The following is a 17,654-nucleotide window of genomic DNA, read 5'->3' as shown; positions in this document are numbered from 1 at the left end:
CCATATAGATGTCATACCTTTACATCCAAATTCGTCTTTAATTTAAAAAAAATGAAATGCTTTCATCAGCTAAACACCTGAATGCTAATTAACTGAAGCTTGTTCTGGTGCTTGCAGTTAGATTTTTTTTTTTTAATACTTACCTTGCTCTACCAACCACAACAGTTTGTGCCCATGGCCTCATGATTTCCATGAAAGAGTTATGGTCAAAGAAACCACTCTGCCACGCTCCTTTTATACCTAGTAAGAAAAGGGGTGAAAGAAAGATAGGACAGTTGGCAAATGAGGAATTCATAACAAACAGAAGACTATACACAACAGACCACTGTTCTACTTCTTTGCAAAACAAAAGCATTTTATTAAAGAAAAAAAGTTGTACATTATCATTGTTGAATTTCATGCAAGATTAACAGTATACCTAAACGGCACCATAGCAATTTAAGAAGAAAGCAACATAGCTTACTAGTATTTCATATTTTTGAAAGCTATCCTCTTTTTAATTATTTAGCAACTTCTACCTTGTGATAGCCCTTAATTTGAATTTTTATAGCACCCAATAGGGAAGGGTTCCCTGCATAAGAAGTTGAGGGTACAAACATCACTTTGCTTAAAGACAAGGAATTGCTGGTGGTTCTGGGTAGGTCTTAGGTTCCTTGCATTCTGTTAGGAAGTTTTCTTCAAGAGCACTCTTTGCAAATTCTCATGAGGTGATCCTCTCGGACATGAATAGACACTGAAAATCAAAATCCTCCAGTGCGACCTGTCTACTACAGGCACACTCATTGGTAACTTTTTCCAGAGACATTACCATACTTGGAAACTTTATGGAGCACACAGTCCAAAAATACTTTTAACTACAGTCCCAGCAATAAGAAGACTATGCTGGGAGCAAAAACAAGCTCATAATAAAACCATAAAAGGGGGTACTTATCACAGTGGATGTTACAATTTAATGAGACTGAAAGTAGAGACTACTGAAAACCTTTATCAAAACAAAAGGCCAACGAATGTCAGACAAGGGGGCTGCAAAGGCACCTCACTTGCGTTGGCAATAACAAGCCTTTGTGGGAAATCAGGTTCACTCACATTCTTCTCCTTCTGTTAGTCTTCGTACTTTTTTGGGATGACAGCTTGGGACATGGCAGATGCCATCACATGAAGGCCCAGACCTACATCACTCGATGCTGCTGGAGGGACTCTGCCCTAAACTTAATAGTTTTATTATTAAACCTTGCACATAAAGGATAGTTAGAGAGATTCTACTGAGGTCCAAGGCAAAAAAAAAAAAAACAATAAAAATGGAAAGATAATCCTCATTTTTCAGGGCTTGACACTTTTGATTCCAGTGGCTTTTCAGATACTTCTCAGCTTTCCTCATTTACAACCTTGCAAGAAGGACCATGAAGATGGACACTACCATATGCTGCAAGGCCTTGAAGTGAGATGTGTTGCCTTTGGTGGAAAAATAGGTTAACTGAGGTGGTTTTGTCTTACAGAAATAATACCCTACAGTCTGTCTAATTGAGAACAGCTCCTAGAGTGATCTTGGAATGTAAAAGCAAATGTTTGACTTCTGAGTACTTATGGACTAGTCCAGATGTTGCAGGTGCTAATTGGTGCAACTGATGGCTTTCGGAAATTTCTTCTGACTGGATTCACCCTTATAATAAACCAGAAATGTGTAGAAGTGAATGTAATGAGTCTTATATAAGCAAAAACTAGAGCTAGGTGCTTTGAGAAGAAACTGGGAGCATCAGAAAACCCAAACAGCCAGCAGGCAAAGTTAATACCCTAAGAAAAATGGCTATGTTCTATGAATTCTGATGTGAATGTGGACATCCTTTACATCCAGGATAGTCATAAAAGCCCCTTTTGAGAAGAGGAAGGACTTTAATTGTCTCTACCTTCACATATATGTTTAGGCTTTAAAAATCTAATACTGGTCTTCAAGACTTTCTTGGCACTAGAAATAACTTTGAATAATATGACCCCCCCCCCTGTCAACCTGAATAAGTCCTTTACAGCTCCACAATGTGTCAACTGTAAAGGAATGTGTTCTGGTACAACCATCTGAACTCAGAATGCAAAGTATTCCTCTGAAATGTGGGAGTTCTCAAAACTTCTATGGTGAACCCTAACTTTTGATATCAAACATCCACAGGTCCAAGGTCAGAAGGGCCTAATTCCTTCTTCATAGGTGATTACTAGGCTTATGATCCCAGGGGGGCTTTATAAGTCTATACATGCACCCAAATGTAAGGTGACAAGTTTGGATTTCCTAGGGTTATTTTAAGGGCTACTTGTAAACTTGGACATGGGTGGTCAAGCATTTGCAGGCTGCTTCTAATAGAGAAATAGGTGCCAGACCAGGGGGTAATTTTCTGATTTCCCCATCTACTGGTTCAAGTTACACTTCAATTAGGTTAGGGAAGAACTCATGCTTCACATGGAAGCACAGCCTACTCCAGAGAAGGGGTAGCCTGTTAGACTGCCCCTCCATCATGTCCTATTTATGTTGCAGACCAGATTTAGATCTTTAGATTGAATAGTTCTGATGCTATTTGTGTCCATCAGGTTAGGATCAAAGGATGCTTTGTAGGTCAGGCATAGATCACCTCTCATCAGTCTGCAGAAGACTGAGTACAGGGATAGGGCTTTGAGAAGGTCCATGTAGGACATGTTGTTTGCACTCTGTACTCTCTTTGTAAGGAACCTCTGCAGATGTTCCAGCTGTTGAATGCCTGGTCAAGTACATAAAACAAGGTGCATTTCATTCAATGACTGATTTAATAAGAACAGAGTACATTGGAACAATGACATCCTTGGACCTAGATGCCATATTATTGCTTATAAGTTGCACAATATAGAATGATTTCCTTACTACAGTAGATATATGATCGTTAAAGACCATGTTATTGTCAACATGCATGCTCAAATCCCTGACCATTGGTTCTGCTCTTAAGTGAAAGTCTCAAGGACTAGCCATTTTTCCCAAAGGATACCATTATTCATTTCTTAGCACTGAGTTTTAGACCATGGCTCTGACACTACTTATTAGTGTACATCAGGCCTTCTTGGAGGCTATGTGTGTATCTATGGGGTTTCCATGAATGTGCCTAGTTTGCAATCATCTGCAAACATGGTCAACCAGAGGCTCTTGACATTAGCTTTGACTTCATAGAAGTAGATTTCAAAAAGGAGCACTCACTGCACTGAGGACTTGAGGAACTCAGCAAGTGACTGGTATTTTCATGGAGGTAGACTCCCCTATCCTAACTTCTTGGGTTATATCTTTGAGCCAGCTGGTTATCCGGCAGGTAACATAGGGGTTTATACCTAACTTCTTGAGTTTTTCTATAATGCCTGAGTGTGGTATGGTGTTTAATGCTTTGGCTAGGTGAAGGGAAGCAGTATACACCATTTTGCCTTTATCCATTACTTTGGTGACCTTCTCAAACAAGTCCATTAGGTTGAATAGGCATGACCTCCCCTTGACGACCCAAACTTGGTTGGATTCAATGTCTGAAGGTTTCCTACATCATTGTTTATAATTTCCATGGCATTGCATACGAGACAACTCAGACGTATAAGTCTGTAGTTACCCATGTCCAAATATGGCCTGCCCTCCTGCAGAAGAATGACAGTTGCACTCCTCTATTAGCTTGACACAAAATCATGACCTGGTCCTCACAGACATTGCATTGAAGACCTGCACCCTAGTGACAGTTGAGGAGTTATGGCTGAGGATATTTCCTGAGGAATGTCTGGGGGGAGGGGATTAAAAATTTAATCTAAATGTGTCAGCTGGCAGATTTGCTATATCACTTGGGTGGGCTCCATTTACAATTATCTCAGTGCATTGTTGTGTGTAGCCTTTGAGTTTTCAGACATAGACAAAGAATGCCTTGTGATTGTCCTTCTCCTGGGAGGCTATTTTTACCTTAGATTTGGCTTTGGTAGACTTGATTAGCCCTGAGCTGCTTGTTTAGATTGATGAGGTGAGTTTTTACCTTATTGGGCATCTCACTTTCTAATTTTTACCATGATTTTCTTCCTGTTGTTATACAACCTATTGACTTTGGAATTCTATCAGAGTGGCTTGTTTTATGAGTTTATCTTGTACTTATTCAAGGTAGGTATAGCTGTCACTATGCAGCCATTAACATGATTGTACACTCTTTTCATTAACAATTTCACACAGGAAGCTGTTTTCTCAAGGTTTAAGGGGCTTGAAATTTTGCTAAGGTTTCACTTAAGTGTCACAACTTTGTCTTATAATAATTTCTAAAGGTTCCAGGGTTAGCTGGTGTCACAGGTTTTATTTTTATTTCCAAGGAGACAGCTTTTTAGTCTGACTTGACCAGTGAGCACATTACGCTTTACATGTTTGTGAGGACCAGGTCAAGAATGTTAACATTAGTGGAGGTAAGGACAAGCTGATTCAGGGAGTTTGTGTTTACAAAGTCCAGAAATGTCTGGGCCTGCATGTCTGAGGGAATCCCAGGTTACAACAGGGTAGTTAAAGTCACACATGAATATGGTGTTGGATTGAATGGAGAGCGTCTCCAATAAGAAGAAGACTCTTTTCACTTACATCTAAGATAGGGGTGATAACTGCCATGAAAAAATACCAATTTATAGCTAGCTCAGGTTTTGAGACAATATAGGAAATCTGTGATCCTGTCTGTGTCCTTAACATTGTATACTTCTAGCAGCCAAAATTTGTTGCTGATTTTAAAATGGTTTCTTTTTCAAAACTCGCCTTCTTAGTATGCATTTAGTAAAACAGCCACAATTGTTTGGGAAAGTATTTACAGTATTTGGGCACTGGGATGGTAGTGAAAGAGGTGCTTGATAGAAAGAAGGGTCTTGACCATTTCTACTCCAACTTCTATTACATTTCTTATTGGAAAGAGGACCAGACAGGAGCTTTTCCCCTGTCAAACTAAACATTAATGAGTTGTGTTTCATATATTCTGGCAAAGCCAGACTTTCCTTCTGATCACTGTAACCAAGGAAGCAGTCATCAATTTAATCACAACCACATTTCAAGCTACACTTATCAAGTTTTGCTGCTGCCAGCTTACGTGTCATAATCCCACATGTGCTTGACAGTTAATGGCTTTCAGTGACCCTAATGCTGTGGTATACCCCATTTAGCCACATGTATTAAGGACACTACTGTCTCCTCCTTTTGGTAGAGTGTTGAAAATAGCTCTCTTTTTTAAAAACACCTTCACTGAATTATCACTTAAGACATAGGTAAACATGCATTTATAGAAAGAAAACAAACCAAATTAACATATTCCCAGCTGCAAACATTATAACATCACACATACTATTTTGTATAATTATCATCAATCCAACATTACATAAAATGATCTAGTCTTGCCTTCCCTTAAACCTCACTCCTCCTCTAAAACATTACACTGCATGTGCTGTTCCCACAATTTCCATTTTTTTGTTTCTATGTATTTTGCTCCTACCCTTTTCTAACGATCCTTCTTATAGTTATTTTGTCTCTGTTAACGTTCATGAAATTAGTATTGTTTCAATTGTTGAATCTTCAGCTACATGACTATTATATAAGGGGTTAAACTGTTCACACACACAGCCATTTTCTAGTAATAGCTTTTTTGGCAGCCACCAGAATTAAACTTAATAGGTTCATAGGTTGGTACTAGGCTATCAGCCCTAGGGCCTATACAAGCCTAGCCATAACAATTCCCTGGCTATTTCTTCCCACATTATTTACTTTCCTGTAACCCAGTCTTACTATCTCTACACAATTCAGAGCCTGTATCCTAGCTAAAAAAAAAAAAAAAAGAATTTCCTTAGTTACACCCATTTGCTCATTTGATATTTCTGACAGAGTACTCTGTAGGGATTTTTTAAAGTCTGCCAACTCATTACACTCCCAAAACACATGTTCCCAGTTACCTCTTTCTTCTCCATCACACCTACAACATTTGCCATTTACCTGAAGAAATATTTGTTGGAGTATGCAAAATTTCCAAGCACAAATCCTGAATCTTCTACACATTGTTGCATATTTAAAAACAATACATATGTCTCCCATTGTTTCCTTGTGAATTTCTTATCCAGTCTCTCTTCCCAATCCTTTCCAACCTCTTCGGATTGGTTTCTATAGTTATCATAAATATTTTATATGCACTACTAAGTATTCTTTTTTAACAGCAGTTTCTGTTCAAGATTCAACTAAAAACATTATTGCAGCGGCTCTCTCTCTCTTAGGATTCCCTTATCCCTTTCTCTTGCCTGTACTCTGATATCAATCCCTGACAGTGAAGGCAGTCTCTGGCCTGCATTCCAAATGTATTCTTGGTCTCTTTCCATTCTATTACCTTTTCCTCTACAGTTATTTGCTCTCAGTACCTTGGTTTCTTTGCCAGTTTTCTCCATTAAATTCCAGACCCTCTTACCGATCTTCTGTACCACTAATTGCAGTCACCCCTATTGGCAAAATCTCTTTTCTCCATTGTTGTGTTGGCTTAGTTCAGGGTATTTAATATAATATATATATATTTTTTTATTCTTCCAAATCTTTTGGGTTTCTAATACTGTGATAGGAATGGACCCCATGCCCAAGTCAAAGTACGATTAACGTTCATGAAATTAGTATTGTTTCAATCATTGAATCTTCAGCTACATGACTATTATATAAGGGGTTAAACTGTTCACACACACAGCCATAACTTCACTCCCAACTTCAAATGCTGTCTCATTAAGTTCATTATCTGGTTTTAGGCGAGACCCAGGAGAGACTAAATATTCCATACGGCTGCTATTTCCCTTACGAATCTGCATCCAAAATCCCACTATCTCCTATTTCTTAAATTTCCCTCCCACTTCATCACCATCTCTTTCCACTTTAAATTACAGCTTTCTGCTTCTGCTATGTAAATGAGCCTTGACTGTGTAGATCTAAAATATCCCTACAAATCAATTAATCCTAAACCACCTTGTTCTACTGGAAGGATCAATTTATCCCACTTGACCCTTGAACTTTTTCACTCCCAGATAAAATCCTTCAACTTTTTTATAATGACTGCCACAACTTCTCCTCTGGTTGATAAAAATATACCTGACCGGTACATAAAACTAAAGGGACTAGAAATATTTTCACTGCTTGTATCTTGCTATTTATATCCAAAAACAAGCACTTCTAGTTTCTCAGTTTTGTATTATATTTTGTTTAGTCTCTGCTCACATATCCTTAGATTCCATAACATAATCCTTTTCAAGCCATACTCTTAAATACTTAATGCTATAGTGAGCTCATAAATATGGGTACTGATAAATCAATTTATGTTTGGGTTCATAGTTTACAGTTATAGCCTTTGTTTTATCTTCATTAATTTTATATCCCAAAAAGACTTGAAAACTGTTTCAAAACATTCCACAACTCTAAGATGTCCTTTTCTGTTTTTATCAGGTACAATATATCGTCTGCAAATAAGGCCAGCGTTTCTTGATTACCATACCAATTATATTCGTAAATGTTGGACTCCCTTATTTTCTTTGCTAGTCGCTCTAAATATAACACAAATAGCAAAGGGGAAAGGAGGAACGAGGACACACCTGCCCAATTTCCTTTCGTCAGACACAACTTATCAGACAGGAAGCTTCCCACTTTAATTTCTGCCTCTGATCCCTCATATGTCCTCCAAATTATCCCCATTTATGTATCAGGGAATGCAAATGTTTCCATTACGCTACTTATAAAATCCCTGCTTACTCTGTCAAATGCTTTCTCTGCATTAAGACCCCACCATCAAAAGTGATATTTTCTTATATTCTGCTTCCCTCTGGACCTTTAATGTTCTATTAATGTTGTCAAATGTTTGCAAGTCATTTTTCATCAATTTTGGCAACACCTTTGCCATTCTTTTAGCTGTTATGGAAAAACACTTTACAATCATGGTTTAACATTTAAATGGGTCTATATGAAGCCGGGTCTGAAAAATCTTGACAACATTTAGTAATATCCCTGCTATGTCAGCTACATGATTGTTATATAAGGGGTCAAACTGTTCACACACACAGTTGTAACTTCACTCCCAACTTCAAATGCTGTCTCATTAAGTTCATTATTTGGTTTTGGGTGAGACCCAGGAGAGATCAATATCTTCCTCAACAGTATCAAATCCTACAGTAGACGGGACCTGAAATGAACAGAAATGTTTTATGCCCTAGATCTGAGAACGAGGATATAATGGAGACACTTGTCTTCTTCTTTTATGAGGGGAAGACCCAGAGGTGGACAGGCATGGCTAGGGGCCTGTGTAGGAGATGGTCTTTTAAATTCTACCAGGTAGTCCTCAGCAAAATGTTTATAATCAAAAGAAAAAAAAGCAACAGGAAGGGGTGTCAGAGTACTGGACATCAGAACAGAGGATGCTGCCAGCGTAGATGTCTGGTATTCCATTAGCTACAGCTGCAACACAGGGCAGTGAGGATCACAACAAGACAGGCCATGAAATCACTAAGTCATCAACCAAAATGGTAGGCAAAGCATATCAGGAGTTTGGCAAGAAAAGTCTGCAGCTGGGAAGTGGACAGAGTTGCAGGATGGAATTAGTTGCCAGCCATAAGTGCCTGGAGACTGGTATCCAGTTGTGGAGTACTTAGTTAACTTTCAGAAGCCTAAATGAAGCCCTCTGCCTCTCTTCAAAAAGGTCATCACAGGTGGTGCTAAACTACAGTCAGGGTGCTGGACCCAGGAGTCACTGAGATATCTCATACCTGCCTCATATTTGTCATTAGAAGCCTTTTGCTTTTCCATTATTTCAGCTTTATACTCATTCTCACAGGAATGCGTTTTAGGCACAAATTCAGACACCTCTTGACTACCTGAAGTAGACATGCCTCCTAACATTACTAGGTGCCTGTAATCTGATATACCTTTTAGGTTTCTAAATCTCATTAAAACAAGTATTTTTGTTAAGCATTTTATGGTCTTCAAAGTTTAAAATGTCATAAAACTGCATCAAACAGAAGAAGCACTGGAGGAGGAGACTGTCTACCACTAGCATGTTAGTTGGTGACATTTTTCTGGGTATGACACACCAAGATCACAAACAAAACAATCTATCAAAATACAAAACAGTAGACATAAATAAGAGAGCCAGCGGCTGTGTGGGTTACAATCATGTTTACAGCTTTACAGATGTGTTCCATCTATTATTCTGGAAAAGAGATTGCAACCTAGCACCCAGGGTCCTAGGAGGAAATACCACTTTTGCTTTGAAATTCTGGTAGCAATACTAGTCTGTCTGTGACAGAAATCCCATCATATGGAATACGGCTGCAGTACTGCTGTCTACAATGAATATAAACAGTTTAGTATGTTTAAGAGTACAGTGGTTGCATTTTATCTGTGAAGAAAAAGTCAGTACATACACAGGGAACACTCTACAGGTACCAAAAAAAAAAAAAAAAAAAGAAAGGGATACACCACAGGAAGCACTGAAAGAATAATAACACAAAACAGGTGCAACGTCTTTACTTACCAGGATGAGGTCTGCCAGACAGCATTGCTCTGCAATCATAAGGAGCCTTAGAAGGCACACAATCAATCTCTCTATCAATGGGGTCTTCAGCTTTAATGATGGGCACAGGACTATGATTGTCCTAGAAATTACAAAAAGCACTTATGACATATGACATGAAGATATATACATGTTAAATTATCATGCAAATCTGATGGTTATGCCACAATGTATTTCATAACAACACGCAAAAGCAAAAGCTTTAAACTGCACAAACAGAAGATATTGTCTTTTTTATTATATTAATAATAAAAATAAATGTTGAAGCCCAGCTTATATTTAATGTAGCATCATCTTGCAGATTTTCCTTTCTGGTATATTTAGTTACAATGTACACAGAGTTTTCTGGAAGCCATCTCAGAATTCCTTACTTTCATGACATTCTTCACCCTCACAAAACCTCTGTAGGATCAAAATGAAATATCTTTCCTTGATTAGGGCAGGGCATTCCTATTTTCTGGACAAGTGGACCCTGAGTTTAGACTGGGACTATGATCTGGTGGTGCCCCAATGCACCACATGGATGAAGGCTACTAGGGAGACAGAGGAGCAGCTCTCAAGTCGCCAAAGACTAGAAATGTTTCTTCATCCTCTGGAGTCCACTCCTAGCGGTGTGGTTATGCAATGTTCCTAGTATGACACATACAGAAACAAAACTCACACAGTGTACAAACAGATCCCATAACTTACATTTGAAAATATTGACGTTCCCCATGGACAAGACAAGCTACCAGGCTTATAAGCATGTTACAGGACACCCTCCAAGTCTCCAGATGATAACATTAGATTCCTGGAAGTTTTTTTGATGAAATTGCTATAAGCAATAACTCCATAATCCTTGCTGACTTCAATTACCTAGCCACAGACTAGAGCATTTATACCTCTAACACAGGGTATGCCAAGATATTTTTTGTTTTTTTAAACAAGAATTCCCTGGATTAAACAGTGGGAAAACTTATTATAGGCCAAACTATTCTGGATCTGGTCCTCATTAAGACTGCATCTACCTGCTTCACTCCCTTAGTCATTTTCTCTCTCCTCCTTATTTTACTTATTTTTATTTATTCTGTTACCCATTGTGACAAAAGGAGATACTGCCAACACAGCTAGCTGGAATTTTGTAAATAATTATATGTCATTTGTGAATATCAAACTCATTTATACAATATGTTGGTGTTACAAATGTATTAGAACTGTAAGTCATACAAGATGCTGGTGTTATAAATGTATTAGGTTCATAGGTTGGTACTAGGCTATCTGCCCACATTTATAAGCCTAGCCAGAATGTGTTGGCTTTCGCCACCCCCTTAGATTAGTTCCCTGTTCCCTTGTCCAGCAGAGCCACTGAAGTGATCCCCGAGGTAAACTTTCTGTTTCCCATCCACTTGTCAAGGTTTCTTTTGAAGAGTGTTAGCGAGGAGCTCTGCCTAAAGTTGATTGGGATCTTGTTCCAAAGTATGGGAAGTCTCTGGGACAGGAATCTATCCCTCCAGCACATCCTATTTATTGTTGTGGTGAGGTTTAGATCCCTAGAGCATGTGGCTCGAGGGGATAAGGTTTTCTTTAGGTGGAGCATGTCCATCAACTCTGGGTTGGACATGGCCTTGTATGTCAGGCAGAGATCACCTCTGAGTAGGCGGTATGCAACTGAGTACAACTGGAGTTTCTTCAGTCGAGCTACATAAGGCATCTGTTTGAGGCCAGTGATCCTCTTGGTGAGGTACTTCTGCGGTCTTTCCAGCTGTTGCAGGTGTCTTGTAAGGTACATCCCAAATGGGGTGTTGTGCTCTATGATGGGTCTGATGAGTGATGAGTAGAGGGGCACAATGACCTCTTTTGATCTGGATGTGAACCCTTTTGTGATTAGGTGGGCCACATAGAAGGATTTTCTAACCACTTTGGCAATGTGATTATCAAAGGTGAGATTACTATCTACTTGGGTCCCCAGATCCCTTATTACCTCTTCCGTATTTAGGGGACTACCACCTATGTGGTAGTCTGTGGGTACTTTGTTTTTTCCAAAGGGGATGACTATGCACTTTTTGGCATTTAGCTTGAGGCCATGATTTTGACATCAGGTATCTGTCTCAGTGAGACCCTTTTGGAGGACGTCTGTGCCAGCCGGAGAGTCAATTATAACCTCTAAATGCCATGTGTATATCAAACTGCTCTGTAAGATGTTTGTGTTGAAAAGGTAAGTGCTTGTGCTTAAAATGTATACACAGAGTGCCCTACTGGAAGAGAACAGAATTATACAGTACATGCACTATTGTAACTGTTTAAATGTATATGTTATCAGAGGAAACTGGAGGGTTAATCTCAATCCAGCAAACTTTAGAAAAATATTTGAAAGTAAATTACTTTATAGGCTATGCCATTAACACTACCTCTCAAGTTTTCAATACAGCTAGACACACAAAGTCTGTACTAAGAAGCTTTCTATATTGTCTTTAGGGTGAACTAATTACTACCTCAAAGCATGAAAGAATGAAATTGTTTAATAACTTCCAGCATCTGCCAAAGATCTGAGCAAAAGCCCTTGTCTGGGTATTTTACAGGTAGATGCTAAATACTGCCAGCTTCAGCAATTGTGGGGGGGGGGGGGGTGGCCTGGGAACTAGATGACAAGAAGTGACATAATTCTGCAAGCTATCCCTGCAGTAATATTTGAGATATTACTTTGAAAATCTCTGAGTGAGACAGAGCATTATGCATTCTGTCTTGGACCTGACAAGAAACATTCATCACATCTGCCTTGCTCTAATAGTAAGTTACTAGGGAATAGTATAATTCTCTTAGATACAGTCAGGAATATAGTGAAGCTTAGTTTAGATATTATTTTTCTTTATTTGTATGAGACTGTCCTGCAATGTTGTTTTAAATATTTCTGTGATTCTGAACTCTGATGTCACTGTGAATACATATTTAGTGTTGTTTTGCTTTTTTATTACTTATTAGTAAATATATTTAAACCTTTCATTGTGGCAGATTTATGTAGAGATATTTAAGTTTTGAGAGTACTTGCATATTTATTTGGTGACACTGTGTGGGCCACTCCTAATAGCCTTGCTCTTGGTCAAACTACCATTTGTATTAATATTACACAGTAAAATTGGTCACCCTTTGTTAAGGGCCTTAAAGTAGCTGTCTAGGAGTGACTGATGGCAATGGAAACTACCTTAAAGTCTGAGCACAATGTGGCATAGCTAGTAAACCTTTGCTGGCCTTTCCCAGGTGTTTGTGTGTGTGTTAGCTGCTTCAGCAGGGACAAAAGCACTGGTTGAAAAGAGAGGGTGCTCATGGTCTTGGCTTAGTCACTCAGCTTAGATCCCAACACTGTGCCAGTGGGGAGTTTTATTGGGGATCTGGAGAAAGAAGGAGAAACCAGCCCCGGACTGACTGTGTCCTCTGTGTGCTGTTAAGGGAAACTGCACTCGATGCTGCATCTGGAAATACTGTGCGTGTACCTGTCATCCTGTCAGCGAACATCCCCCACTGCTGCCAGTGCTCAGCATTGAGGGTCCTTGATTACTGGTCGAGTGGTGGGTCATCACACCCATGTTAGTCCCTATACCCGGTGTAATCTTTTCAAGGAAGACCCAAGGTGGTATTCATATTGACTAGGGAAATTTGGCCAGAACACTGTGGTAGTTCCCCTATTCTTTTCAATGAGAGGAAGTGAAGTACTCTCTGGAGCTGTTAGGTGTTGGTCTATTTCATTAAATCGGAGGTTCAACTCCACAAAACTCCTTTTGCCTAGCCAACAAGAGTGAACGTTCACTTAAGCAAAAGTTCACATTAGCAAATGTCTAAAACAGGGAATAGAATTAGTTGGCCAACATCAGGAAATTTTTCCCTTTTCCCCACGGTAGTGCATTTTCTGAGTCGGCATATATAGGTGGGGATAGAGGGCACAGTCCCACACATTGGTGGGTGTCACATACTGAGGTGTGTGTGACGGTCACAATGTTGATTAAATGTCATTCCCTGTTTAGAAATTTGCTGATGTGAATGTTCGCTCTTGTTGGTTTGATGAACAGAGGTTCACAGATCTGAACATTCAATAATATGATATAGACCCACTAGGTAGTGCTGGACAGAAGTTACTGCAGTTCCAGAAATTCCAGGATTGAGGAGATAGCATCAGATATGGAAAGAGGAGCAGGCAAAAACTTTCTGAAGAAAGGAGGAGACGACAAAATAAATGTTTAAGAAAAATTTGATTAACCAGGCACAGCCAAAGGAAAGAGGAAGAACAATAGAGTGATGTGTTGAATAGAGTATTGCAGAAGGAAGAAACAGATGATAGAAACAGACATAGCAGCTAGTGAAGGGAAACAAATTGGAAGTATTCTCAGTTGGTGGAGTAACTAGTTTTAAGAGTTTACCTATACAACGTGTTTTTTTTTTTTTTTGTTAAAAAAAGATGAACTTATGAAGATGCAGCAAGGCAAGGAAGTATGGAAGGAGAAAATGAGTGAGGACAAAGAATTGCAGCTTTTTAGCAGCCACAGAGAATATGTCTGGTGGTAAGAATAAAGGTAAAAAATAATAGCAGTGTAAACAGGAATGATATTATGGGCAGCATTATTTTGCTACTATAGTTTGACATTGGCACAAGAGCATAAATTCATTTCGGAGCTGAAAATTTCTGAGAAGTGACATGAGAAAGGTTTAATTTGCTGGAAATTTACAGATTTCGGAGCCTGGGACTACAACTAAAAATGAAAAATGTGCAATTTAGGATCTCAGATTTGGAGTTAAAACCATTTTTTCTTTCACTATGCAATAAAGTACACAAAGTTAAATAATGTGATGAAAGAAAAGTATGGACCTGGGGTTAGGAAGTGTGGGTAACAATGGATGTTATGGATGGGAAAAATCATATTTCAAACACAATAATTGTGAATGGGAAGAGAAAATTTATTTGGAAGACAAATAAATAATAAAGGAGGGAAAGGGAATAAATAGATCAGCTGCAGAGTTGGATTTATTTATTTAACATTTGTTTACTGGGAAAGTCTGACTTGGAACAAGCCAATTTTCAGCAGAGGCCCGGTGAGAAATGCTCCAGATGCATGTCTTTTTATGTGGGATGAAACTGGAGCACCCAGAGGAAACCCACACAAATGCAGGGAGGACATACAAACTCTGCACAGAAGCCAAGAATCCAACCAAAGAAACACCACTGCATATTTAAAGAGGAGGAAGAAATGAAGAGAGAGAGAAGAAAGGATATTACTGAAAGGATACAAGGCCTAAACAATATGTCCTACATGAAACAACTCAAAGCTCTGTCACTATACTCAGTATCCTACAAACTGCTAAGGGGTGACCTGTGTCTGGCATACAAGACATCCTCTGACCCAATACTAATGGACCTACTGTGCATCAGAAAACCAAATGGCATCAAAAATACTTAGTTTATGGATATAAACCTCTTTTGCAATATCAACAGAACCATTTGGAGGAGCAGGTATATCTAGCAGAGGATATTGCTGCTCTGGAACAGATCCATAATTTAACAGACTTCATCATTGTCCATATTCAAACACAATCTATAGATGGGAAATAGAAAATTTTCCCTACAACTGCCCCATTCTACTAATGGGTAAAGGGAGCTCCTAAATGCATAGGTCCTCTCAAATTATCTATGGTATGTTCCCAATTACTCTGACTAGGAGTAATACATAACTATTGATGATGAGATGAATAAGGTCAATCTAACATCAAAAGAGTTAGGTTAACTCAGGCAACAAAAGGGAAATTAGCTGGGCTAAAAAAGGCCTGCAAGAGCCTAGTACTGACCTATGAACCTTTGAAAAAGGGATATTATGGAAAGATTATATGACAATGAGACCATTTTATAAAAACTGGACACAGTAGTGTGTGGTGTATAAGAAGTATAAAGTATATTTAGAAGTGGAGAGAAGAATAAAAAATGAAAGAAGATGAAATATAAAGAAATTTTACAGACATATGAGAAAGAAATAGGAGAGGATAAAATAAGGGCATTAGAAAGATGTACAAAAAGAATAGATAAAAAGTAAAGATGATGTTATACTGACAAATATTTTTCTGAAAAGAAAGATGATTTCATCTTATTTAGGAAAGGAGTAAAAATGAAAGAAGGAAGGTTAGACACCATCTTAGATGGAAAGTAGACAAAATGCAAACAGATACAGGAAGAGAATAGAGAAAACATTGAAATGATATTCTACAGGCAAAGATTTTTTTCCTGAAAAGAAAGAAAGATGAGGTTTACCCTTACTTAGAAAAACAAGTAAAAATGAGAGAAGGGAGGATAGACACCATCTTAAGATGGCAAAGGAAGAAAAATGCAAACAATATATGAAAAAATAGAGAAAAAAGTAAAAAAGTATACTTTATAGGCCAATATTTTTTTTTCAAAAAGAAACAAAGATGAGGTTTGTCCTTATTTAGGAAAAGTAAAAATGAGAGAAGGAAGTATAGACACTGTCTTACATGGTAAATGAGGCAAAATATAAACCAAAAATATTATGGAGGTGATACGAAAAATTTGTAGATAAGATATATGAAAAAAAAAAAGAAATGGATGGGGAATAAGATTGGAAAGCAAAAAAAAAAAATGAAAAAGTTGACATGTTTAGAAAATAAAATAAGAATAGAAGAAACAGACAATGTAATAAAAGAAGGTAAGAATTAATGAGCACCAGGATTGGATAGCTTAAGTTAAGAGTGTTATAAGCAAATGGATAAAGATAAAAGATCATTTTTTTGAATATTAAATGAATGGATGATGGAATGCACAATTAAAAATGATGTATGTGGTAGATTAATAAAATTTATATGGAAAAACAGATGGAATACATATATATAAAAATTAAAGATCTATAACACTATCTCTCTCTAAAGCAAAAAACACAGCATCAATGGGACCGGACGGTGTCCCCGGCTGTGTGCTACACGAACTCAATGAGGAACTAAACCTACACATAAGGCTGCTGTTTAATCTTAGCCTTACTACAGGATATGTACCCAAAGAATGGTGTACGGCAACTGTGGTCCCACTCCACAAAGGCGGTGCTTCTACGGACCCTGGAAATTACCGCCCCATAAGCTTGATGAGCCTTGTCTGCAAAGCTATGGAGAGAATCATAATGGAACTCATAAATAAAGACATTGGGGACCTACAGACACTGGATCCTACCCAATTTGGCTTTGTCAAGGGCAGATCCTGCCTCTTGAACTTGGTCGACTTTTGAAACAGTCACTAAAGCCATTGATGAGGGTAAAGCAGTTCACACAGCCTACCTTGACCTAGCAAAGCGTTGACACAATACCCCACTCGGGCATCATAGAAAAGCTCACCAGCTTAGATGTAAACCCATATGTCACAAGATGGGTTGCAAACTGGCTCAAGGACAGAACACACAAGGTTAGAGTTGCTGGTGCCATGTCAGACTCTAAGCCGGTCACTGGCGGTGTCCCACAGGGCTCAGTCCTGGGCCCCTCTTGTTCGGCATTTATTTTTCTGAAGTGCAGGCAAACATAGGGGATGGTGGCTGACAAAACTTGCAGATGACTGCAAACTGGGCACCATAATTGACACTCCATCAGACACAGACATCCTCCAGAAAGGTCTCATAGAAATGGATAACTGGTGCCAGAGCCATGGCCTTAAGCTAAATGCCAAAAATGTATAGTCATACCCTTTGGGAAAAACAAGGTAACCCTAATTACCACATAGGTGGTAATCCATTAAACACGGAAGAAGTTATCAGGGACCTGGGGACCCAAGTTGACAGTAACCTCTCTTTTGACACTCACATTGTCAAAGTGGTTAGGAAGACCTTCTACATTGCCCACCTGATCATGAAGGGATTCACATCCAGATCAGGAGAGGTCATTGTACCCTGTACTCTTCACTTATCAGACCAATGATTGAGTACAATGCCCCATTCGGAATGTACCTTACCCGACACCTGCAGCAGTTGGAAAGACCCCAAAAGTTCCTCACCAAAAGGATAAAGGGGCTCAAACATATGTCATACGATGCCCGACTGAAGAAACTCCAGCTCTATTCAGTCGCATACCGTC

General features: G+C 38.7%; 1 protein-coding gene across 1 annotated transcript in view; it reads right to left on the bottom strand.

The window, feature by feature from the left end:
- Positions 1-17,654, bottom strand: part of ACACB (acetyl-CoA carboxylase beta) — a 1,510,375-nt gene that overhangs the window by 227,056 nt on the left and 1,265,665 nt on the right. The window contains exons 43-44 of the mRNA XM_044068517.1: positions 9,534-9,654; positions 144-240 (exon numbers count right to left, since the gene is read on the bottom strand). Coding sequence (XP_043924452.1) covers positions 144-240; positions 9,534-9,654 — 218 coding nt within the window. The remainder of the gene's footprint in view (positions 1-143; positions 241-9,533; positions 9,655-17,654) is intronic.

Source organism: Protopterus annectens, chromosome 4.part0 (genome assembly GCF_019279795.1).
Source record: "Protopterus annectens isolate FY-2018-M chromosome 4.part0, PAN1.0, whole genome shotgun sequence".
NCBI classification, from domain to species: Eukaryota; Metazoa; Chordata; order Ceratodontiformes; family Protopteridae; genus Protopterus; species Protopterus annectens.
Note: the sequence above shows the minus strand (reverse complement) of the source record. Positions and strands in the feature narration are given on the sequence as shown.